This window comes from Pogonomyrmex barbatus, unplaced genomic scaffold (assembly GCF_055798465.1).
Source record: "Pogonomyrmex barbatus isolate J1 unplaced genomic scaffold, ASM5579846v1 scaffold9, whole genome shotgun sequence".
NCBI classification, from domain to species: Eukaryota; Metazoa; Arthropoda; class Insecta; order Hymenoptera; family Formicidae; genus Pogonomyrmex; species Pogonomyrmex barbatus.
Window position 1 is genome coordinate 5,687,549 of NW_028297193.1, and position 23,901 is coordinate 5,711,449.

Here is a 23,901-nt window from a genome sequence, read left to right on the forward strand (position 1 = left end):
TCGGGCAATCTGGAATACTACGTGCTTCTTTTTTTTCTTGTAATTAAAGATTTGACCACGATCGATAAAGAAGTAATCTTTATTTCAAAATTATTATTTGCTGTTATGGCGCTGAAAGTTTTCTCTTGCGCGCTGTTCAATGAAGTAAAATCAGAAATCATGTTTCAAAATTGGATAATCTTATTAATTTTATTGATTTTAATATTTTTGTTTTTTTTCACAATTAAAATAAAAATTATTTGATTTAATTTTGAACAAAGTTATCAAAGCTAATTTTTCAATTTTTTTTCGAAATTGTGAATATAATACAGCAGTTAGGAAACAATAAAATATTTATAATTTTAAAACAATTTGTACTAAATTGAATGTATATATTTTTTTAATGTCATATTATAAATCTAATATTGAAATTACGAAATTCATTAGATAAATGTAATAGCTGTCATAAAAATATTATAAATAGAATTATAGATATTATAAATAAATATCATAAATATCGATAAATCTAACATTATAAATCGATTTAAAAAGATTTATATGTAAAGAATATTTTTAAGGTTGTTAATTATGAACTTAATGAGAGAACTCAATGACACAGATGATCGTTATAAACACAAAAGATTCTTTTCATCAATGCAAAAAAAAATTTTATAGAAGTATGCATTTTGACTTTTGTAGAGTTAAATCGAAATTACTCTAAAAAAAAGTGCTTTTTCTATTCGTAATGAATTCCAAAAAAATCAATCACCTGCGAGTTCGTGGCACCGTCGATAGATGGGTGCAACAAGTTCTATTTCTCAGATCAATGGTATTGGCAACGTCCATACCACGCTGAAAGCACCAGTTCTCGTCCGATCACTGAAGTTAAGCAGCGTTGGGCACGGTTAGTACTTGGATGGGTGACCGCTTGGGAACACCGTGTGACGTTGTCACTTTTTTCTTTTTTTTTTTATAAAACTATATTTTTCCTTTGAATTATTAAAAAATTATTTGATTACATTTTATATTTCATAAATATTATTTTGCCTATAAATATTTCGACTCTTATTTAAACTAAACAAATTTTCATTATAAAAGCGTGAAATATTATGTATCAGTTATAAAATAAATCCAAAGAATTTAAATTTTAATAATTACATGTCAAAGTATTTGAACAGTTTGTGTATCAATTATACTCGGCAACGTCCATACCACGCTGAAAGCACCAGTTCTCGTCCGATCACTGAAGTTAAGCAGCGTTGGGCACGGTTAGTACTTGGATGGGTGACCGCTTGGGAACACCGTGTGACGTTGTCACTTTTTTCTTTTTTTTTATAGAACTAAATCATTTCTCCTTTGAATTATTAAAAAAATTATTTGATTACAATTTATATTTCATAAATATTATTTTGCCTATAAATATTTCGACTCTTATTTAAACTAAACAAATTTTCATTATAAAAGCGTGAAATATTATGTATCAGTTATAAAATAAATCCAAAGAATTTAAATTTTAATAATTACATGTCAAAGTATTTGAACAGTTTGTGTCATCAACTGTACTCGGACACGTCCATACCACGCTGAAAGCATCAATTCTCGTCCCCATAAGTCTACTTCCCAATATTAGTAAAATATTTGAAACAATTATAAATGAAAAAATTGTAACCTTCTACAATAACAATGACATTATTCCTGAAAGCTAATTCGGATTTAGGAACATTCATCAATACATGCAATTAATAAACTTATGTCAGACATAAACTAGGCCTTCAAGCAAAAAATGTCTCGGCGCATGTCTAATAGATCTCGAAAAAGCCTTTGATATGATCTGGCTCAATGGACTACTTTATAAATTAATAAAAAAGACCTTCCTAAACATTTAACTAAACTCATCTGGGAAAATGGTTTCTCAAGGGTCCCTGATTACTGCATGTAGAAACACTCTTGCCAGTAAGACTTTTAAAATAAAAAACGGATTACAACAAGGAACAGTAAATTCCCCAGTTCTATTCAATATTTACATTGCAGACCTATTAAAAATTTTTGACCTAAATAAACCCGATAAACCACAAGCCATAGCTTTTGCAGACGATCTCATAGTGTACTCGGCGGACGGTTGGCCTTCCAAGATTCAGAAAACACTACAAGACATATTTGGAAAATTAGAATTCTATTACTAAACATGGAAACTACACATAAATATTAATAAATGTGAAACTATTTTGTTTAGACCTAGTCTAGAATACGCGAACAGAAATGTCAGAAAATACTATAAATTATTTCAAATCAAAAACAAATCAAAGAAGGAGAGATTGTACCAAATTGGATTAGATTGTACTATTGTACAATCGAGCCCACACAAACACACAGTTAAATATTTAGGTATATATATCTCGATGAAAGACTGCATTATAAAAATCATTTAATAATACAATTAAAAAAAGCATTCATGTAACATAGAAGACTCTTCCACTCCAAATATCTAGACTCAAAAGTCAAAATAATATGCTGTCAAGTTTTAATAACGCCTATAATAACATTATACCCAATATGGTATAATGTTAGTGCAGCTCTGGTCGAGAAGATACGAATTTTTGAGAGGAAATGCTTCGTGTATGCCTAGTGTATGAATAGCGTATACGGATTATACAAAATAAATTAATAATTCCACGATATATAATAACGCTAACATTCCTCAAATTGACAACTTCATTATTAACTTAACTTTATTAATTTAACTTAATTCTTAATTTAATAATTACATGTCAAAGTATTTGAAAAGTTTGTGTATCAATTATACTCGACAACGTCCATACCACGCTGAAAGCACCAGTTCTCGTCCGATCACTGAAGTTAAGCAGCGTTGGGCACGGTTAGTACTTGGATGGGTGACCGCTTGGGAACACCGTGTGACGTTGTCACTTTTTTCTTTTTTTTTATAGAACTAAATCATTTCTCCTTTGAATTATTAAAAAAATTATTTGATTACAATTTATATTTCATAAATATTATTTTGTCTGTAAGTATTTCGATTCTTATTTAAAATAAACAAATTTTCATTATAAAAGCGTGAAATATTATGTATATTATGTTATAAAATAAATCCAAAGAATTTAAATAATTACATATATAATTATAATAATTACATGTCAAAGTATTTGAACAGTTTGTGTATCAATTTTACTCGGCAACGTCCATACCACGCTGAAAACACCAGTTCTCGTCCGATCACTGAAGTTAAGCAGCGTTGGGCACGGTTAGTACCTGGATGGGTGACCGCTTGGGAACACCGTGTGACGTTGTCACTTTTTTCTTTTTTTTTTTATTATTTCTCCTTTGAATTATTAAAAAATTATTTTATTACATTTTATATTTCATAAATATTATTTTGGCTATAAATATTTCGACTTTTATTTAAAATAAATAAATTTTCATTATAAAAGCGTAAAATATTATGTATCAGTTATAAAATAAATCCAAAGAATTTAAATTTTAATAATTACATGTCAAAGTTTGAACAGTTTGTGTATCAATTTTACTCGGCAACGTCCATACTACGCTGAAAGCACCAAGGACAAAATAAAAGACGAAATTACTGATTCAATGAACGAATATTGGGACAGTAGAATTCGCAATATTTCACATATAAAGTCTAATGATATGTTTCCGGAAATTAATAGATTATTTAGAAAATACGACGAAATTATAGTTCCTCCTTTAAAGTTAAACGGCAATAACATAAATATTCTTATAAATGTAAACGTTAATTTTAACAATGTTGTAAAAGATTCCGATGGTAACTTTGTAATATATGACATTCATCAGAAACTAAATGTTTTAGGAGCACATTTTGCATCAACTAATATTCAAAATAGATGTTTGGGAAAACCAAAACTAAATAAAATTATAAAAAATAATACTAAGGCCATTATTAATGAAATCGTGAATGATCAAACCAATAATAAGTGTATTTGTCGTTTCCATGATTCAAATACCGCTGATTTTCCCGTAGATAACATTGAAATTCCATATTTCTTTACAAATTCTTTGATACTTAAGAAAAAGTTTAAGAAACTTAATAATAAAAAATCATCAGATAGAGATCAAATTTCCAATTTTGTATTCAAGTATATTCCGGACAAAATTATATATTATTACACTATTCTTTTTAACAATATACTAAACAATATGTACTTTCCACAAAATTGGAAAAAAGCCAAAGTGATAGCTATACCAAAAAAAGGAAAAGATAGAACATCTCCCTCTAGCTACAGGCCCATCAGTTTGTTGCCCAATATCGGTTAAGTCTACGAAATGGTAATTAATGATATCATAAATACCTTTTGTCGAACAAATGATATTATACCTGATAATCAATTTGGTTTTCGATTGCGCCACTCTACAATTCATGCTATCAGTAAGCTTGCCTCAGACATTCATTGGGCATTAAATGGGGATAATTGCTTGGGAGCATGTCTAGTTAATCTCGAAAAAGCGTTTGATACAGTATGGCAGAAGGGACTTATTTTTAAATTGAAAACGAAAAAATTTCCATCTCCGTTGATTAAACTTATTTGGAACATGATAAGAGATAGATCTTTTCACACTTTTCACAATAATGTAATTGCTTCCAAAGAATTTCTTATAAATAATGGTTTACAACAAGGCACTATAAATTCTCCGATTCTATTTAACATTTACACTTGTGATATTCTGAGATTATTCGGTTTGAATAATACTAATTGCTCATTAATAGCCTACGCAGATGATCTCATAGTGTATAATGCAAATAGAAATCCTTTAACTGTACAGTCGGAACTACAACTTGTTATAGATAAAATTTTCGATTTCTATCACACTTAGAAACTTAAAGTCAAGACCAATAAATGTGAAACCATACTTTTTAGACCCTCCATAAGACATGCTAGGTCTCAAATCAGTCGACGTTACAACAAGTTTCATATAAAAGAAAACAATGTATCGGATAAAATAATAAATCATAAAATATCTGTTCGATATTTAGGTATGCTTTTGGATGAAAGAATTCTATACCATAAGCGTGTAGAAACTCAGTTAGATAAAGCAAAAAAATGTTTATGAGTTATGATAAATTATTTTATTCTAAATATTTAAATAATAAAGTTAAACCTATTTGTTATCAATTACTTATTATATAGACCAATAATTTCTTATGGTTGTCAAATATGGTTCAATATTAGCGCTTCACTTATGGAAAGAATTCGTATTTTTGAAAGAAGATGTATTCGAGCTTGTTTAGGAAAGTACAGATCTCCGCAATCCAATTATAAAAAATACCTGAGTAATAAAACAATATACGATTTGGTCGATATACCTAGATTTGACAATTTTATAACGATTGACAAATTTATAATTTTATAATGAAACTTATAAGAAATTATTTTGCAGAGACTTCACGAATTACTGAAAATAGTTTAATTTTTCCTATTCCTTTTCCGGATGAAAAATATATTGAACAAACATTAAAAACTGAATTTATTCCGTCTGAAGCATTCCCTTATTTAGATAAGTTTGGTTATATTCAAGATAAAAAGATGGTTCCTATAATTTATCATATCCAGAAGAAAATCACAGAAAAGTATTACCAGCCAAACTTAGATAGTGAAAGAGATTTTGTCTCTTTTAAATATAATCTTACAATCCTGATATAGACTTCTACGATACATATATAAAGAATGTAAAATATTGGTGGTTAAAGTTGAACTGAAATAATTTTTCATTAGTTTTTCTTTACTCACATATTTAGATTTTTAAACTTTTCTTATTTTTATATATTTATTCATTTTATGTAATTTTTTTCTTTTTTTTAATTTTATTTATTCTTTCATTTGTTGTTTATATTAGTAGTTTACTTTAATTCTTTTTTTTATGTTATTTATTTTAATATTGTTATTGTTATTTAAAATTTTTTAAAAAATTATTCATTATATTAGCTAGATTTTTTGTTAGGCCTTTTTTTTCTAGCACAGTTTAGTTTATAATGGCACACTTATCTCAAATTCATTGTATATAATATCATATCATATCGTACTTAAAATTATATTTTCTAATTGTACATGACTACGAGTGCCTTTTTCGAGCCGTTTGGTCTTTATTAAAGTATTTTGGCGATTCTTGTTTATTAGAATGTAAAAATTTATTTTACTGTATATTGGTTTTAATAAACATTAAAAAAAAAAAACACTGAAAGCACCAATTCTCGTCCGATCACTGAAGTTAAGCAGCGTTGGGCACTTGCTTTGGGTTAGTACTTGGATGGGTGATCACTTGGGAACACCTATAAATATTTCGACTTTTATTTAAAATAAATAAATTTTCATTATAAAAGCGTGAAATATTATATATCAGTTATAAAATAAATCCAAAGAATTTAAATTTTAATAATTACATGTCAAAGTATTTGAACAGTTTGTGTATCAATTATACTCGACAACGTCCATACCACGCTGAAAGCACCAGTTCTCGTCCGATCACTGAAGTTAAGCAGCGTTGGGCACGGTTAGTACTTGGATGGGTGACCGCTTGGGAACACCGTGTGACGTTGTCACTTTTTTCTTTTTTTTTTAAAACTAAATTATTTCTCCTTTGAATTATTAAAAAATTATTTGATTACATTTTATATTTCATAAATATTATTTTGCCTATAAATATTTTGACTTTTATTTAAAATAAATAAATTTTCATTATAAAAGCGTGAAATATTATGTATCAGTTATAAAATAAATCCAAAGAATTTAGATTTTAATAATTACATGTCAAAATATTTGAATAATTCGTGTATCAACCACACTCGGCAACGTCCATACCACGCTGAAAGCACCAGTTCTCGTCCGATCACTGAAGTTAAGCAGCGTTGGGCACGGTTAGTACTTGGATGGGTGACCGCTTGGGAACACTGTGTGACGTTGTCACTTTTTTCTTTTTTTTTTTATAGAATTAAATCATTTCTCCTTCGAATTATTAAAAAAATTATTTGATTACAATTTATATTTCATAAATATTATTTTGCCTATAAATATTTCGACTCCTATTTAAACTAAACAAATTTTCATTATAAAAGCATGAAATATTATATATCAGTTATAAAATAAATCCAAAGAATTTAAATTTTAATAATTACATGTCAAAGTATTTGAAAAGTTTGTGTATCAATTATACTCGACAACGTCCATACCACGCTGAAAGCACCAGTTCTCGTCCGATCACTGAAGTTAAGCAGCGTTGGGCACGGTTAGTACTTGGATGGGTGACCGCTTGGGAACACCGTGTGACGTTGTCACTTTTTTCTTTTTTTTTTTATAGAATTAAATCATTTCTCCTTTGAATTATTAAAAAAATTATTTGATTACAATTTATATTTCATAAATATTATTTTGCCTGTAAGTATTTCGATTCTTATTTAAAATAAACAAATTTTCATTATAAAAGCGTGAAATATTATGTATATTATGTTATAAAATAAATCCAAAGAATTTAAATAATTACATATATAATTATAATAATTACATGTCAAAGTATTTGAACAGTTTGTGTATCAATTTTACTTGGCAACGTCCATACCACGCTGAAAACACCAGTTCTCGTCCGATCACTGAAGTTAAGCAGCGTTGGGCACGGTTAGTACCTGGATGGGTGACCGCTTGGGAACACCGTGTGACGTTGTCACTTTTTTTTTAAAAAACTAAATCATTTCTCTTTTGAATTATTAAAAAATTATTTGATTATATTTTATATTTGATAAATATTATTTTGCCTATAAATATTTCGACTCTTATTTAAAATAAACACATTTTCATTATAAAAGCATGGAATATTATGTATCAGTTATAAAATAAATCCAAAGAATTTAAATTTTAATAATTACATGTCAAAGTATTTAAATAGTTCGTATATCAACTATACTCGATAACATCCATATCATGCTGAAAGCACCAGTTCTCTAAATTATATAAAAATATAATTAATATCCCACGAATCGATAACTTTATTATTAATCTAACACGCGAACACTACCGACTAGTAAGTAAAATAACAACAAACAGTTTGATATACTGCTTGCTTTATCCCAATCCTTTGTATTTTGAAAAGATCTTAAATTCAGGATTTATTCCTTCAGAAGTCTCTCTCTATTTAGACAAAATAGGATCAATTCGGGATAATATAAAAGTTCCCTCATTATCCAAGACACAATAATAATAAAAAATTAAAATGTCCCAAGCACGCTTTCAGCAAGGCTCCAGCAATAACATGGCGCTATAGCATGGCCATCCCTAGAGCATAAGTTAAAGAAAAAGTGAGAGAAGAACAGATATTGATGGTTAGAGTAAAACAAAATACTCTCCCTCTCGTCTCACTCGTCTTTATTGGCTTCTTCTGAGCGAAGGCTCAGAGTATAAAAATATACACATTGTATAACTATAGCGACAGCTAATGTATATGCGACTAATACGACGCCTTTGACATATTCATAGTATATTGTATATATTATTACATTAATATAGTAATTTTATTATATCGTTAATTACATTAAACCAAACTATTTATTTCTTGTTATTTTTTGTATGTTTTATGTTTATGATTATTATTTGTCCATTAGATTTTATTAGATTTTTTGTTTATCTTATTAATAATTTCTGAAAACAGATTATAAGAAATCCAGATTTTTTTCATACTTGACTTTTCTTACTGGAAAACAAAACATAGATAAAAAATACACTGTATTCGATACATAGAATTAAAATATCTAAGTTCTCATATGTACAACATGTGTAACTCATTACACATGATTAATGTAAACAAAACTGTATGTAGCGGCGAGAGCCTAATAGCCGTATCGCTCTATTTTCATTTATGTTAAATTAAAGTTTTTTGTTTTATTTTGTAACTTTATATAATTTTATTGTACTGTAAATCCCACAAATAAACAATTTCAAATTCAAATTCAATTCACCTGTTCTCATCCGATCACTGAAGTTAAGCAGCGTTGGATTAGTACTTGGTGACCGCTTAAGAACATTGTATAACGTTGTCATTTTTTTCTTTTTTTTTTATAAAATTAAATTATTTCTCTTTTTATTAGAATTATTAGAAAATTATTTTATTATATCTTATATTTCATAAATATTATTTTTTCTGAGTATTTATCTTTATAAGTATTTCGACTCTTATTTAAAGTAAACAAATTTCCATCATAAGTACTTAAAATATTATTAATTATATATTAATTATAAAATAAATTCAAAAGATTTAAATGCAAATAGTTTTATGTTAAAGTATTTGAATACTTCGGATATCAACTGTATTCAGCAACGTGCATACCATACTGAAAGCACCATCCCCACTCTAAAAATACCGAACAACAACCAAAAATTTATACAAGCTGGAAATATAAATCATAAACAAACACCCAAAGACAATGTAAGCAACTTATTAATTCAAAACACTAAAATAAAGCTAGATGTATTCGGATCTTATTTCGCATTAATAAACGAACAGAATATCAATCTAAGAAACGAAAAGTTAAGTGCAATAATAATAAGAGAGACAGATATCAAAGACGTCAAAGACGAAGAAAGTGTGAATCTGGCTAATTATATTATAATTACCCAATATCATAATGATAACAGCAAATGATCTCTCTGACAATGATATCGCGGACACTCCTCTTTTCACAAATTGTGTTGCATTCGCAAAAAAATTGAGAAAATTAAACAATAAAAAATCAGCAGGACACGATTTAATTCCTAATATTGTCCTTAAACATATCCCATAAACATATATCACAATAGTGATAAACAATTTGATTGTAATATTTAATAATTTATTAAACAATATGCCCTTTCTACTAAAATGGACTATAGTATTTAATAATTTATTAAACAATATATCCTTTTTACTAAAAATGGAAACAAACTAAAGTTATAGCAATTCTCAAAAAAGGCAAAGATCCATCGAATCCTATAAGTTACAGACCAATTAGCCTATTACCTAATTTTGTCAAAATTTTTGAAATGTTAATTAATGACGCCATAACTTTTTTTGCATAAAAAAGGGGGTAATTCCGGAAAATCAATACGGTTTTCGAGCGCATCATTCAACAATTTATGCTATAAACAAACTTATGTCGGACATATGGTCCTTATTTGACAATAAATATATCAATTGGGTGCTTGCCGATCTGGAAAAAGCTTTTGACACTGTTTGGTTGGATGGCTTAATATTTAAATTAAAAATGAAAGAGTTTCCGTTAGTAATCATTAAGCTGATTTGGAAACATAATAAATAATAGAACTTTTTTTATTTTTTGCAACAATGAAAGATCATCAAAAATATATCAAATTAGCAATGGATTGCAACAAGGCACCACAAACTCGCCACAAATTTTATTCAATATTTTCACTTGTGATATTAAGTTATGTGGCCCAGATAACACAGGATCATTGATAGCAGATGATTTAATTGTTTATATCGCGGACAGAAAACCATTAGAAATTCAAAGACTTCAGATAGCAATTGAAAAATTATTTAGCTATTATAATGCATGGAAGTTAATACGGATAAATGTAAATCCATTTTATTCAGATCATCAATCAAAAATGCTATGTATCTTATTCTACAATAATATAAACTATTTAAATTAAAAAAAAATGCAACACAAAAGTCGAGTCAAATATGTAGGCGTTCTTTTAGACGAAAGATTAATTCACCACCACGTTGAAACTCAACTTAATAAAGCTAGAAAAATATTCATCAATCACAGCAGGCTCTTCTGTTCTAAAATCTTAAATAGTAAGGTCAAACTTATATGTTATCAGCTACTTATAAGACCAATTTTAACTTATCGTTGTCAAATTTAGTATCACATTAACGCAATACTAATGGAGCGAATTAGAATATTTGAAAGAAAATGCCTACAAGGCATTTTGTCTTGAAAAATATAGATCAGAAGAATCAAGTTACCAGAAATACTTAAGTAATCAAATTATTTATAATCTAAAAGATTCCAAAGATTCCAAGATTTGATAATTTTATAATAAAACTCATACGAAACTACTTAGTGCTGCAAAAGTACGAGAAAATAGCATGATATTTCCAATACCCCGTAAATAACGGGAAGCATCTGCTACAGATGGATTCTAGAAAATTTTAAGTTAGCTAAAGAATTATTAATGAAATGTAATTCCAAATTTACATACACAGCTAAAACCAAAAAATTCATAATCGTTATTACTAAAAGATTTGGATAGTTTCTTCTGACGAAGAAAAAAAAAATACTTGAGGAGTTTGCCTTCGAGATCCCTTCGCATCAGTGACGTAGAATTTAATAAAGTTTCCGGATTTACGAGGCAAGTAGGTAAAATCCTATCTATATATTGTGACCGCCGCCCCTGCGATCGGTTTCGCGAACGTAACTCAATGATAGATTGGGCGAAATTTCGCGAGCCAGCCCTCGTGCGATTCCCTCCGATTCACTGGCAAAATTGACGACTTTACAAATAGAGTTCGATTGTTCGCCTCACCAAGTAACGACGCTTCTCGACTCTGTCCTCACACACGGATCCTTCTCAAGACTCTCCACTCGTCAGCACCACTTAACGGAAAGTACTTTTCTCGCAAATCCTGCGATGACACGGACACAATCGTCATCCTCTCTTTTCCCCTGAATCCGTGTCGCAGCGCGATCGACCGATAAATCTTTTGTTCACGCGCGGGCCCTAGATGGCCGCGCCTTCTTCGACCCCGCGGGAGATTCGAAGGAGACGATCTCTTGGCTGGGCTTATTATTCTTGAGGATTCTTTCGCGATTAAGTGTCGGTCCACAATAGGTGATTTAAGCTTTAAGAAGTAAGAAATTGACCAATTATAATCGAATATGAAAAAAATACTCGACTATGATTTTTATGATTTATTTTTATGATTTTTTCTCGATTCAGGGTCTCCTCGCAACCTCGCGCGGAGTGGCGCCTCCCCTTTTGATCGCTCCGTCTCCGCGTTACCGTGTGGTCGGCATCGTGGTTTCTGCAATAACGTTACTTAAGGCAACTAGGAAACTTTGCATGTAAAAGTCGGCAATTATTTAAGATGATACGACCTGTCTAGTTCTCATCTCCGGTGGCGGCATCCTCTTCTAATCCGGTCACAGCTGGTTGTCGGGAGGCATACGGTCGCACATCAGCATTCCGGTAGTCGTCGATCTCGCTAATTTAGTAAATAGTATAGTAAAATGAAAAAACAAAGCAGAAAACAATAATAACAAGAACGGAAAACAGAAAGAGATTCACGCAAAAATATTAGGTGGCTCGCGTCACCCGAGTTTCGTCCGCTCCTCCCCCCTCCCCTTCAAACGGGTGGACGCAAGATTCAAAATAGGACCCAAACGCTTCTTGTGATGGACGATCTCAAGAGGTCACGTCACAATATATAATTGAACTTTCACAGGAAAGTCAATAAATAGCTTGAAAAAAGTAAAATATCTATTTCACTAATTAATACAATGGGATAAACTAAAGCAAAGAGACACAATTCAATGCAAAAAGTGTCAGTGTATAGGTCATATAGTATCTAACTGTAATTTGCCATACAGGTATGTAAAATGCAAAGATAATCATGAGCCAGGGAGGTGCAGCTGTCCGCCAGGCACACAAAGGATAGAGAAAAACTTTTTTGCGTAAACTGCAGTGAATATGATCATCCAACCTCATACAGAGGATGTCCTAAACTAGTTGAAAATAAAAAAAAGACTAGTTAAATTAAAAGAAGACAGCAATAATGAATATTTAATGAATATTTTTAATATAACAATTATTATCTTTCCTACATTTCTATTTATGAAGAATGCATATTTTTGTTATCAATACATGAAATATATATGATAAATTGAACATCATTGAAGATAATTACGCTTGAATATTTTATACTGAATATTAGGTCTTTGTGACACGTTTTTAGGAGATTAGTAGCTTTCAATTAAGTATAAGTATTTCTTTTAAATAAGTTTAAAGTTAAATAAGTTTTAATTAAAATTAAATTAAATTCTTTTAAATCAGTTTTCTTTTAAATAAGTTTGCCTATTTCGTAAATATGTCAAAAAGTTTCAAAAGTATTTGATAAATAAATGAAAAATGTTGAAAGAAAACTAAATGTATAGTAGCAGGTTCACGAAATGGTTACAAGCATATATTTATATTAATGCAATCGTAAATTAATCAAAAAGTTACGCAAATATATGAATCAATAAGACATATAAATAAATAAATGTTTTATAACAAGTAAAAAAATTATGTTTCATGAAAATAAATTATGGACAATTTGATCATGATTAAGTCTTTTTTTAACTCATTATTTATTAAAACTAAATAATTTTAAAATATATTGCAACTTATTAATTATGATTATAATTATAATCTTAATTAATAATTAAGTAAAGATATTAAATTATTAAAAATTGAATCAAAATTTCAATATTTTTTCACACTTATGCATGTGTATACACATACGAATACACATAAGTCTTATTAATGTTTCTGAGGTAATTTAGAAAATCTTAATACGAAGATATTGAGGCTATAATATTTTCCAAATTTTCATAGTCATTAATTAAAGTTCATTAATTATAGTTGCTAAACTTCGCGCACTCTCCTTCCATTAAAATAGGGTACACTACATATTTATCTACAAACGATAAGTTGTAAACTTCGCGCAAATCTATAAAAATCCGAATATTCAAATTTGCCAACAATTCTTTATTATTTATCTTCTTCTTCGTTAAACAATTTATCAAAATAAAAAATAGAATCCCATAATTTTTGTAACAATCATGACATACCACAAGATGTTAATATAATATGCATGAAATGAAAAAAATGAATGAAATGAAAATGAAAAAAAAAATTGATATTTATATTTAATATGGTTTTGATTTAAAGGTTTTAAAAGTTTCTTTTATTTTCAGCGACTGGTTTGCAATATTAAATATTTTCTGTCCCTGCCAAGAATTTTATAAAGTAACTTCGTTTTTAAGGTAATTAATATGCTCGTTAAGATAAATAATTTGACTTTCTTCTCGGAGATATCTCTGGAGATAAAAAAGAGAAAAAGAAGACGCGCAGTAGCACATGTAAGCCGACGAAGCGTTCGCCATATTGCTTGGTAAACTGGTATTTCGCCAATCAGCAATCGCGCAAATCGATGCTCCAATAATTCAATGTTATTCGAGCTAACGGAATGCCGTTACCATCTCTGACCGGCGGTCGCTGACAGAGCATCATCTTAATTGATATAAAGATACGGTCAATTTCGCTTTAGGGAGAACGATTAATGACTGTAGCTCATTAAAAAAGAAAATAAATAAAAATTTTGTAAGTTTTCCAACATGAGATATCAGATCTCGGAAAGGATATTTATAAAGCTTCTGCATTCTTCTTACTGTAAACATTGATTCCTAATGCCGCATGTCAAAATAAACTTCTTAAGAATATATATTATATTATAAATTAATAATAAATTATTAAAAAAAATAATTGTCATAAATTAAATATTCCAATCTTGTAGTTATGCAAAGACCTTTATAAGATTGATTGATCTCAGACATTGATCTCTAATATATCTTATTATCTGTAGAATTGTAATTCTGTTTTAATGTAAATAAAAATCAGAAATAATAAAATTCTGATTTTTAAAATTAAATGCTCGAACTTGTGATTTCAAACCTATGCTAGTGTCAATTTTCAAGAATTTAAAAAAAAAAAAGAGAGATCGTAATTTTAAATCTGGAACATGATGTTCTAGAAATATTGGTAATTTTTGAAAAATTTTAGATGCAAAATCTCTCTGATACTTCGTGTTAATTTTCAATATCTTCTTATCGATTATTTCTCTTGATTAATTCTCTTGATACTTTGTCAATTTTCAAGATCATTTATTTTCTCGATTCCAAGTCCCAAATTTTTGGAATCGCCTTTCTTAGGAATTCTCGGAAAATTCTTAAAATTTTAGTTCGGCAACTTCCTTGCCGATTATATTCTCTTGGTATACATATCCTTTCCTGGTTTCTCGAGACGTCTTCGAAATTTGAAGATGACCTCATAAAGTTTTCTTGGAGAAACTGACGGAATCTCACGGTTCTGAGTGCACAGTCGGCATCGAAAGATCGTTCAAAAGCGAAACATGTAGAAGAGGCGTGAGTAGCGGCGCCTTCAAAAGCGAGTAAATTCAGTGAAAGAGTCACTTGTCCAGTGACAGTGCTTTCGGGGTTAGTAGACCGCGCAGGTACTCGCGCGAGCGAGTGCGCGAGCGAATGGGTTCCGCCGTAAACCTTAAATCGCTATTTATGACCATCCTAACATGTCTTTTTGTATAGATGTTCAGCGGCGTAGACCGTTTCTTCTCGTCAAAGAACGAACGATCTCTTCATCGGCACGCAGTTGATTCGAGCAACGATGACGACGTCTATACGATGACGTTTCATAGATTTGGGAAGCTACTCCCGGCGAAGCCGGGAACATCCCCTTCGGTATCTCGGGGATCTTTTAAAGGGATTCGTTCGGACAAGATTATTCGCTCCGAGACTCTTCAGGATTTCTAATACATCGGGAGGAGAGACGTGCGACGTTCTCTCCGCTTTCAGGAGTAACCGAGCAGTCGGCACTCGGGCTACGTCACTGGCGGGGTCCCCGTGACACAGATCAACGGCGGCAACTATAACGGTACTCATCGGCGTGACCTACTCTCGGCGAAGTCGCACTCTCTCAGTTCTTCCTCCTTCGTCCTCTCTTCGTTTCGCGTCTTTCCCGCGGACTCTCCTTTCGTCCAGGGCCGAATATCCAGCAGGGTCCAGCGAGCGAGGTGTATGTTCGATCGTCGCACGAGGATTCGAAAGTCGCTTATTCCCGCTTATTCGGACACTTCTCCATTTTCAATACGGAGAAGAGCCGTTATCCATCCTGCGGGAAGTCGAGACGAAACAGAAATGGGACTTCGATAAAGAGAGCCCACGTTCATCATCACCGCGATGACGTGGGCGGGCGCCAACTCCTCTGTTATCTAAACGGGGGGGCTCTTCTCTTTCGCGCGGGTTTCTCTCGAGGAGAAACCGGCGTATCTCCTCGTCGAAACGGTCGCGACCGCGTTTCTGCTCAATCGGAAATCTCGGAGAGGGCACAGGACGTGGGCGAGGCGAGCCGGTCGGCCGCCACTGCCGCGCGTATAGCATCTTCTCTCCCCGTACGCTGGCGGGCTACACTTTTTCTTCCACGTGAGGAGCATCGCCACGGGTCGCCTCGTCGCATGGGCGGACGGCCGACCGGGCCGCGGCTGATTACGGACAGTAATGAAAGCGGGCTGCTTGCACGCGGTAGAGGTAGGCAGGTGCGCGCCGCCGGTCTGTCATGTAGCCTTCCTTCCGTCTCGTTTCCGTCGCACGTCTCTTCCCCAGCCACGCCGAGGTCCCGGTCAATGAGACCGACAATCGCCACCGTCGTGATTGTTCATCATCGCGCGCCCTAACGGGGTGACACGCGGGCGAGTGCGCGAACACAATCGCGAGGGGCTCGAGTTGGTCGTCGGCTCTCATCGGGATCGGCTCGCGGGTCCACCAGTCTTTGGACCCTGCGATCTTGAGAACCCCGCGAGTTATGAGAGCTACCGCGCTCCTCGTTCTTCAGGTGAGCACCAGCGCGAATACAATCTTTCTTCGTCGAAGAGTGAAGGAAGTGTCTGTGCTTGAAGGTGCAACGCAGCAGCTTCCCTGAGAAATAAATAAGTTAATTTAATTAGTTCGTAGTGAAGCTGTCTAGTTCTTCGAGAAGATCTTTGATCTTAGTATCGCTCGGTTACCCCTCTGTTCTTACTTTCATATCGCGTGTCTTGCCTTTAAACTTATAATTATTTGTATCTTGATACGCTAATATATCAATACCCTTTCCAGTTCGGTTTTATGTTTAACAATTATTATTATCATTATTATTATTATTATCAATATGTAATTGGGAATATGAATATAATACATGTACATTTTTTTTTTAAATTTCCTAAAATATTAACCAACTATACGGATAAAAGAAAAAAAAAAAATAAAGAAGACATATAATTTTAATGACAATCTTCGATTGAAAGAGGTACTTTTCATCAAAATTTCTGTCAATCCTCCTTGACTCTACAACACTCTACGTCTCTATTCTTCTATTTATATATCAATTACTTTTTCTTAAGAGGAAAGTTGGAGCGTTCTCAATTGAGAAACGATCCATCAGATCCGTAAGATAGTTGACCATTCGTGTTGCAGGTGCTTGCATTGCAGCTGACGAGATGCCAAGGTGGAGGCGGCGGAGGCGGCGGCGGCGGCGGCAACGGCGGGCCGAGCACGTTCGGGTACGACGCCTCCTCGGCCTGCAGCAAGCCGTACTCGCGCGCCGGACGTGCACACCACGAGGATCTACCCTGTGACTTTCGCCGACAGAACTGGTGCACGATCGCCGGTAGCTCTTATCCTTGGTACTTCGTCCATTTGCGCTTCGTTCTCTTCCGCCTCGTAACGATCGAGCTCCCTCGAACTTTCGTCCGCCCGACATTCGTGTGCTCCAGTGTCGAGCGCGCTCGATTTGTCCGTGGCGAAAGTCTTTTCGGCACAAGTCTGTCTTCGCCGAAATAGACGAATCAAAGTGGATCGAAAGAGATCTGGACTGGACCCGATGACAAATTAATAAAGCGAGTTCGAAAGCAATAAATCCTTTAAGGGATACTCCCTTTTGCAACGCAAAGATTTTTATTTAATATTTCTATTTATATATACTCTCTCTCACCAGGTTCACTGATAATGAATATATTAAGGAAAATTAAGAAAAATTAAGCAATTTGGAAATTTAATATTTTCACATATTTATTTTCTTCATTAAAAGAAGCGCTTGAAAGATTTTCAATAAATTATGAAGCGAAACGTATTCTTGGATCTTTTTTCTATTTCGTCAATTTTCTATCTTTTTCATGTTTAACATTTAATCAATACGATGCTATTCTAGACGATTAATTTAATTTTCATTTCCTCATAAGAATTAAAACAGACAAAAAGATAAAGCTGCGAGAATTTTTATCGAATTAGATTTCTATAGAAGGGAAATCTTAATTTTAAAGATAAACTATATAGAATATATTCCTCTCGATCTTTTTTAATTCGTCTATTAAAGTCGTAGTATTAAAGAATCTTGATACCGTTGTTATTTTAAGTGTTATCCAAATTACTCAAAACTCTCGAGTTTAAAGAAGATTTATCGCATTATCTTGTTCGTCTTGTTAGCACGGAGTTACGTTTCTGCTGCTCGTTCGCAGGCACGCGGTACGTCGATTCGTGCACGAGAATCAGGGCTTGATGAGACGCATGTACGGCGATGAGAATTACATCAATGTCCTCCGAGCGGAATTTGAGAAGAACGACATCGAGCTGAAGTACGACGAGTATCACTTCGCCGATGATTTGAGGTAGCTTCCCTTCTTCCGGCAATTCTCGTTGACATCAATGTTTTATCGTTAATAAAATATCATCACCGTTTTTCATTATTTTTTTTTTTTAATTTTCAGATGACATAATTTAACTTTGTTCTCTAAAATATAATTCACACACACACACACACACACACACACACACACACACACACACACACACACACACACACACACACACACACACACACACACACACATATGGAAATGTGATTGAATTACGTTCCGTGATTTTCAGGCAATTTCAATATGACGACGATTACGAGTTCATCGACGACGTTCGGTCGAAGATTAATATGGGCGAGTACGACGGTCGCGGATTTACCAGTCGCTCCTTTAACGATCCCATCGCCAAACGAATGAACAAGTTCTCGAAGCTCAGCGAGTACACCAGGCCGCATTTCAGACCCACCGAGCGAACCACCAGTTCAACCGCCCCGACTTCGAGTACAACCACTGTCTCTTCAACTACGTCCTCAACATCGAGCACTACCACGGCCGCTTTTGTTACGCGTACATCATCAACGACGTCCGCGTCTACCGCTACCATTACGAGCACGGAGGAAGTCAAGACTCAAACTTCCGTAACGCCAATTTCTCCAAAGTTTCCGAATTCCACTGACAAAGTTGCCGATAATGATCCCGCGATGAACGGTACAACAACGACGACAACGACGACAATGACGACGACGACGACGACGGCGACGACGACGGCATCGCCGACCGTCACAGTAGCTCAGATCGTTAAAGAACAAAATTTCAGCATCAACGAGATTCCCGGGCAGAACGATAGGATTGATGAGAAGGAGTTGGACGAGCTGGAGGCGGAAGTGGTACCGTATTCCGAGAAAATGACGATCGAGGAAGATGACACGACCTTGGAATCGGTCGGGACGACGATAGGAGTTTCCACGGAATCGTTGGTCGGTCAGATGGAGGAAAGCGTGGAGGTGTTTGCCCCAGATACAAAGACGACTGTGCGTGAAGAGTTAATAGCGGCGGCGAGTCATGAACAACAACAACAATTTAGACCGCGTCCTGAGTATCGACCATCAGGCGTGGCCGAGACGTCGACGAGTATCGGAGGACAGCTTTATCAGGATGTTGCGGCGAAGGATCAGCAAGAGCAGCCGGTGCTGAAGCTTAGAGGCGTGTGAGTGACAACAGTCCCCAGATCTTCGTTTTGTAACAGACTGAATGAAAACAAAAAATTAGAGCAATTTTCAGTTAAAGATATATATAAAATAAAATATATGTAATATCTAAAATTATAATATATTACGATGCTAGATACTAATACTAATTACTAAAATCAAAATTATTTAGGGAGAGAGGAAGAAGGGAAAAGAGATAAAATATGCACAGTGTACGATATATAAATACGATATATAAATATGAGAAATTAGAGAAGATATCGGATTCATTAAATCACTCTGTACAGGAATGCCTGTCCCGTCAAGGAAGAAGTGGTAGCGCCGTTCTGGGCCAACAATACTCGTGGCGAGGTCTTGGCTCTTCTCAATCTGTACCCCTTCGAGCAGTACGTCCATTGGGAGAAGTGCACGTAAGTTGTTAGTCCTGGACAAAAAACACCAGCGTGAGCTTATTAAAAATCAAAAAGGAAAAATTAAACTTATAATCTTTCGACTTCAAAATAAAATCTGACCTAAATGTTGAAACATTTGCATGTCAAATACCGGATTCTTTTCATCAATTTTATCTCCATCTTCGACTTTTACTTCTATTCGCAGGCATGAGAACAAACAGATGTATTGTCGGGATGGCTGCAGATGCGAGCAGCAGTATCGACTGCATCGATTGCTGGCTTACGATCCCAACAACGAGTGCCGTGGCATCTTCAGCGACTGGTTTAAATTTCCCAGCTGCTGCGTCTGTCGCTGTTACGATTTGCCGTTGGAATTTCGGGTGACATCGCGTTCACCGCGCACTTCGCATAAACGACGAATCAAGGTGCAACCACCAACGCGAGACCGTTATCCGTAATCCAATTGTCTTTTAGCTGGCTGGCCGCCAATGCAGCGTGTAAGTTGAGGGCGACCTGCTAGATAAGAAATTTTATACAAAATTCTAACGAGTGTAGTACAAATCAGTTTTCTAAAAAAGTCCCTCTCTACTCATCTTCACCGTTGTGATGTTTAACATCTTTTCTTATGTACCTTTCTTATTCGTCGAATATTTTCTGTTAATTATATTGATGTTATATTACATAAAGACATATTTAAAAATATCTATTTAAAATATAATATATATTTACAAATACTTACATAAAGTATATTTATGTATATTGTTGAAATTATTTAATATTTTTTTAATAAGCTAAGATAATAGAGTAATGACTACTCGTAAACGAAAAACGTCCCTCCGATATTACTTTCCGAGGAAAGGAATTACCTTCCGAGGCAATTAAATTTTAACAATAGTTTACTATATACGCATATGGACGGAAGATAAAAAAAGATTCCCTTTAAAAAATTTTTGTTTGCCATAATTGACATATATCAAAACAATTTGCATAGAATATGTGAATGTTGTTAGTCCAACATGTTATTTTTTAATAAGTAAAATATGAACTAAGTAGATAAAATAGCAAGTAATAAAATTATATAATTATTTTCATTTAAAGATACATAATTTAATGTACATAAAATTGTGCATTTGCATCAATTTTAACAATGTGTTTAATTTTTATAACTTGAACTTTTATATTTTTATAATTAATTTAATTGCGAGCAATGTAAATCTAAATTCATGGAAATATTGTTTTAAGTGATACTTACTTCTTTGACATTATTGTATACTTCGACATTATTATATACTTAGGACAATAACGAACGAAAAGAAAACATCTATTTAAATAATTTAAAATTATTATATTATTTTTGATAAATGTTAATCAATATATTTTTAGAGAGCTTTTAAGAGATCATGTATTGTGCGCATGTATCAGAGAAAGAGGGGAGCAAATATAACTTCATCATGCAATTTATCTGAACAAGATATATATATATATATATACACTCGACATAATTCTGTTATAAATAGGTAAAAGGCTCGTGAATAAAATATACGCCATTTTTACACTACTAATATTCTTTCTATTCTCATACTCTCGTTAATTATGTTAATAAATTAAGTCATTAATAACTAACAGAATTCGTCGGGTTTAATTAAAAATAACGTGTTTGTTTCGTTATATTCGACTTTATTTTCCTTGCCTCCTTTACATATCTCCGACAACGTTGTATGTCTTACAAGGAAGAAAAGTCACAAACAGTAACGATTGTTAAAACGTTAATACTTTTGTTTTATATATATATATATATAGATATATATATATATTTTTTTTTTCATTTTGGGCATTCGCATGGCGCTGAATATAACTCAACAATAATACCGATTATCATGTCATACATTCATTACATGGTATTACAAACGTTATACTTTTTCATATCCCGTCGTAATATATATTTACATTATTATATATAATACATATACAGGATATTTCGAATCCAATCGATACGCGACACCCTGTATATCTACGCATATCCTTAAAATATAACGCGTTTTACGTATATGCGTTTATGTAATAACGTTACATATGTAGAAATGTAAGTATATATATATATTTAATAATACCAGCTAAAACATTTGGTATCAAAACCATTGCAGGAGGGAGAAAATAAAACGTCTTCGAAAAGTATCTCGTATCTCGTTCATCGTGCCCTTCTCGATAGAATTTAACAATGTGATTCTAATTATATATTATTATCATATGCTAGCGTACGTTGTGGAAAAATAGCAATTCAACCTTCTGTTTCCACCACATAAAATTACTATCAATTGTTTACTCGTAAAAAAATAATTTAAAGAGAAAATGTAAATCACGAGTGACAAGATAATATAATTAATATCAAGTTAATAAGTTATCTTATTACGTTTGCTTGTTAAATAAACTTTGTAAATCTATGGATTGATTTCAATAAATTCCAATTTTTACGAACGAGGAGGGCAATTTTACTATATATGTATATATATATATTTCCCCCCCCCCCTCCCCCCCTATATAAATATGGCAGAAGAGAAGCAAAGAGGAAGACGCGATTCTACGATTCTAAGAGAAAGACGTTTCATTTTCGGAGCATAAAGATTGTTCGGGACAATCCCGCGATATCCCGAGTACGTCCAATTCGCTGTTGCACCGCGAAACAGTTCACTTTTAACCAGATTGTCTACGCTAATTTCATTCCGTCGTGAGAGTGTGTCAACGCTTTTTCCAGCTGTGTATACCAATTTGTATAAAAAATATTTGTATTTCTTGGCACAGTCGCAAATCTCCGTTCGCGCGTATTACATCGTGATGCGTATTATTGCCTCACTTTCGTCGATGAATTCTAAATTGCCTACGTTTTAACGAGCTGCTTATTATCCGACGCTTTTTCCCTTACCACTAACGATATTATAACAGTGAAGTATGTAACGAAGTATGTAACGACGTTACATATATTATTACCTCTTGGCCCAGATTTTTTTCCCAAAGTGCAATAAATAAGACTTTACAAGATATATCACTCGATCTATAATATATATATATATATATATATATATATATATATATATATATTAATGTCAAAACGCTGTCTGAACAATGTAATAATTGGCTCATCGCAAAGAAAATACATTCAATTAAAAAAGTTCAATATAAACACGAAATGGCTTTGTATTGCACGCTTAAAGAATTTTTACAAAAATTGCAATCAATATCAAATCCAATTATATTAAAAAGTTTATTTAAATATGTTTATAAATTTTGTTAAATCTGAGACCTGTTTCAAACGGTTTACTACTCCCTAGATCACTTGTTATTGTTGTTGTTGTTGTTATAAAAAACATTCAATTTTCTCAAAAGCAATTGTACAAGCGTTTATAATTTGTCCTTAAAAATGCCTAATTTTTTTTAATTTTAGCATTCGTGTGAAAAAGCGAAACTTTTACATCTCTTACAACAATGTCGACAACAATAACTCACGCGTAAATCGCTCATTTGATGATATACAAAGTTTTGTGTTTAATCTTGTGGATAAACCGTGCTGCTAACTATGCTATATGCCTGAGAAACACGTAGTGTCGATCATCGAATAACAATTTGTAAATATCAGGAGGAACGATGAGCAACGTCGTGACTCGACGATGTGAGCAGTTTCTTGAAAATTTCCATCACACGAGCTTCCCGTCTATTTAATAATAATAATAATAATAAAGTTGGCAAAACGACGCGACGTTTCGTTATGGAGATCCCCCATGGCAGCGTGTTCTCACTTTTATTGTTATCAGCGTGTCTCGAATTACCAATCACCGTCGTTAATCGCC

At 32.9% G+C, this 23,901-nt stretch overlaps 1 protein-coding gene, 1 long non-coding RNA gene and 8 other non-coding genes across 10 annotated transcripts; 9 read left to right on the top strand and 1 right to left on the bottom strand.

The window, feature by feature from the left end:
- Window positions 1-813: 813 nt before the first annotated feature.
- On the top strand, window positions 814-932 carry LOC112552280 (5S ribosomal RNA). Its single transcript, XR_003096536.2, has one exon. It is a non-coding gene; the product is annotated as a 5S ribosomal RNA (ribosomal RNA).
- Window positions 933-1,177: 245 nt separating this feature from the next.
- On the top strand, window positions 1,178-1,296 carry LOC148934552 (5S ribosomal RNA). The gene has a single exon (XR_016141327.1). It is a non-coding gene; the product is annotated as a 5S ribosomal RNA (ribosomal RNA).
- A 1,488-nt stretch (window positions 1,297-2,784) lies between these two features.
- Window positions 2,785-2,903, top strand: LOC112553046 (5S ribosomal RNA). Its single transcript, XR_003096930.2, has one exon. It is a non-coding gene; the product is annotated as a 5S ribosomal RNA (ribosomal RNA).
- Window positions 2,904-3,168: 265 nt separating this feature from the next.
- On the top strand, window positions 3,169-3,287 carry LOC148934553 (5S ribosomal RNA). Its single transcript, XR_016141329.1, has one exon. It is a non-coding gene; the product is annotated as a 5S ribosomal RNA (ribosomal RNA).
- A 3,162-nt stretch (window positions 3,288-6,449) lies between these two features.
- On the top strand, window positions 6,450-6,568 carry LOC112553044 (5S ribosomal RNA). Its single transcript, XR_003096928.1, has one exon. It is a non-coding gene; the product is annotated as a 5S ribosomal RNA (ribosomal RNA).
- Window positions 6,569-6,813: 245 nt separating this feature from the next.
- On the top strand, window positions 6,814-6,932 carry LOC112553043 (5S ribosomal RNA). Its single transcript, XR_003096927.2, has one exon. It is a non-coding gene; the product is annotated as a 5S ribosomal RNA (ribosomal RNA).
- A 249-nt stretch (window positions 6,933-7,181) lies between these two features.
- LOC148934554 (5S ribosomal RNA) lies at window positions 7,182-7,300 on the top strand. Its single transcript, XR_016141328.1, has one exon. It is a non-coding gene; the product is annotated as a 5S ribosomal RNA (ribosomal RNA).
- Window positions 7,301-7,567: 267 nt separating this feature from the next.
- LOC112553045 (5S ribosomal RNA) lies at window positions 7,568-7,686 on the top strand. The gene has a single exon (XR_003096929.1). It is a non-coding gene; the product is annotated as a 5S ribosomal RNA (ribosomal RNA).
- A 678-nt stretch (window positions 7,687-8,364) lies between these two features.
- LOC148934555 (uncharacterized) lies at window positions 8,365-17,359 on the bottom strand. The gene is made up of 2 exons (XR_016141306.1): window positions 17,219-17,359; window positions 8,365-16,765 (listed from the first exon to the last, which is right to left on the bottom strand). It is a non-coding gene; the product is annotated as an uncharacterized LOC148934555 (long non-coding RNA).
- Window positions 16,303-22,355, top strand: spz4 (Spaetzle domain-containing protein 4). The gene is made up of 6 exons (XM_011648649.2): window positions 16,303-16,682; window positions 17,303-17,511; window positions 18,343-18,492; window positions 18,752-19,666; window positions 19,955-20,077; window positions 20,265-22,355. The coding sequence occupies exons 1-6, from the start codon at window positions 16,653-16,655 to the stop codon at window positions 20,515-20,517; spliced, it is 1,680 nt and encodes a 559-aa protein (XP_011646951.2). The 5' UTR covers window positions 16,303-16,652; the 3' UTR covers window positions 20,518-22,355.
- The last annotated feature ends 1,546 nt before the right edge of the window (window positions 22,356-23,901 follow it).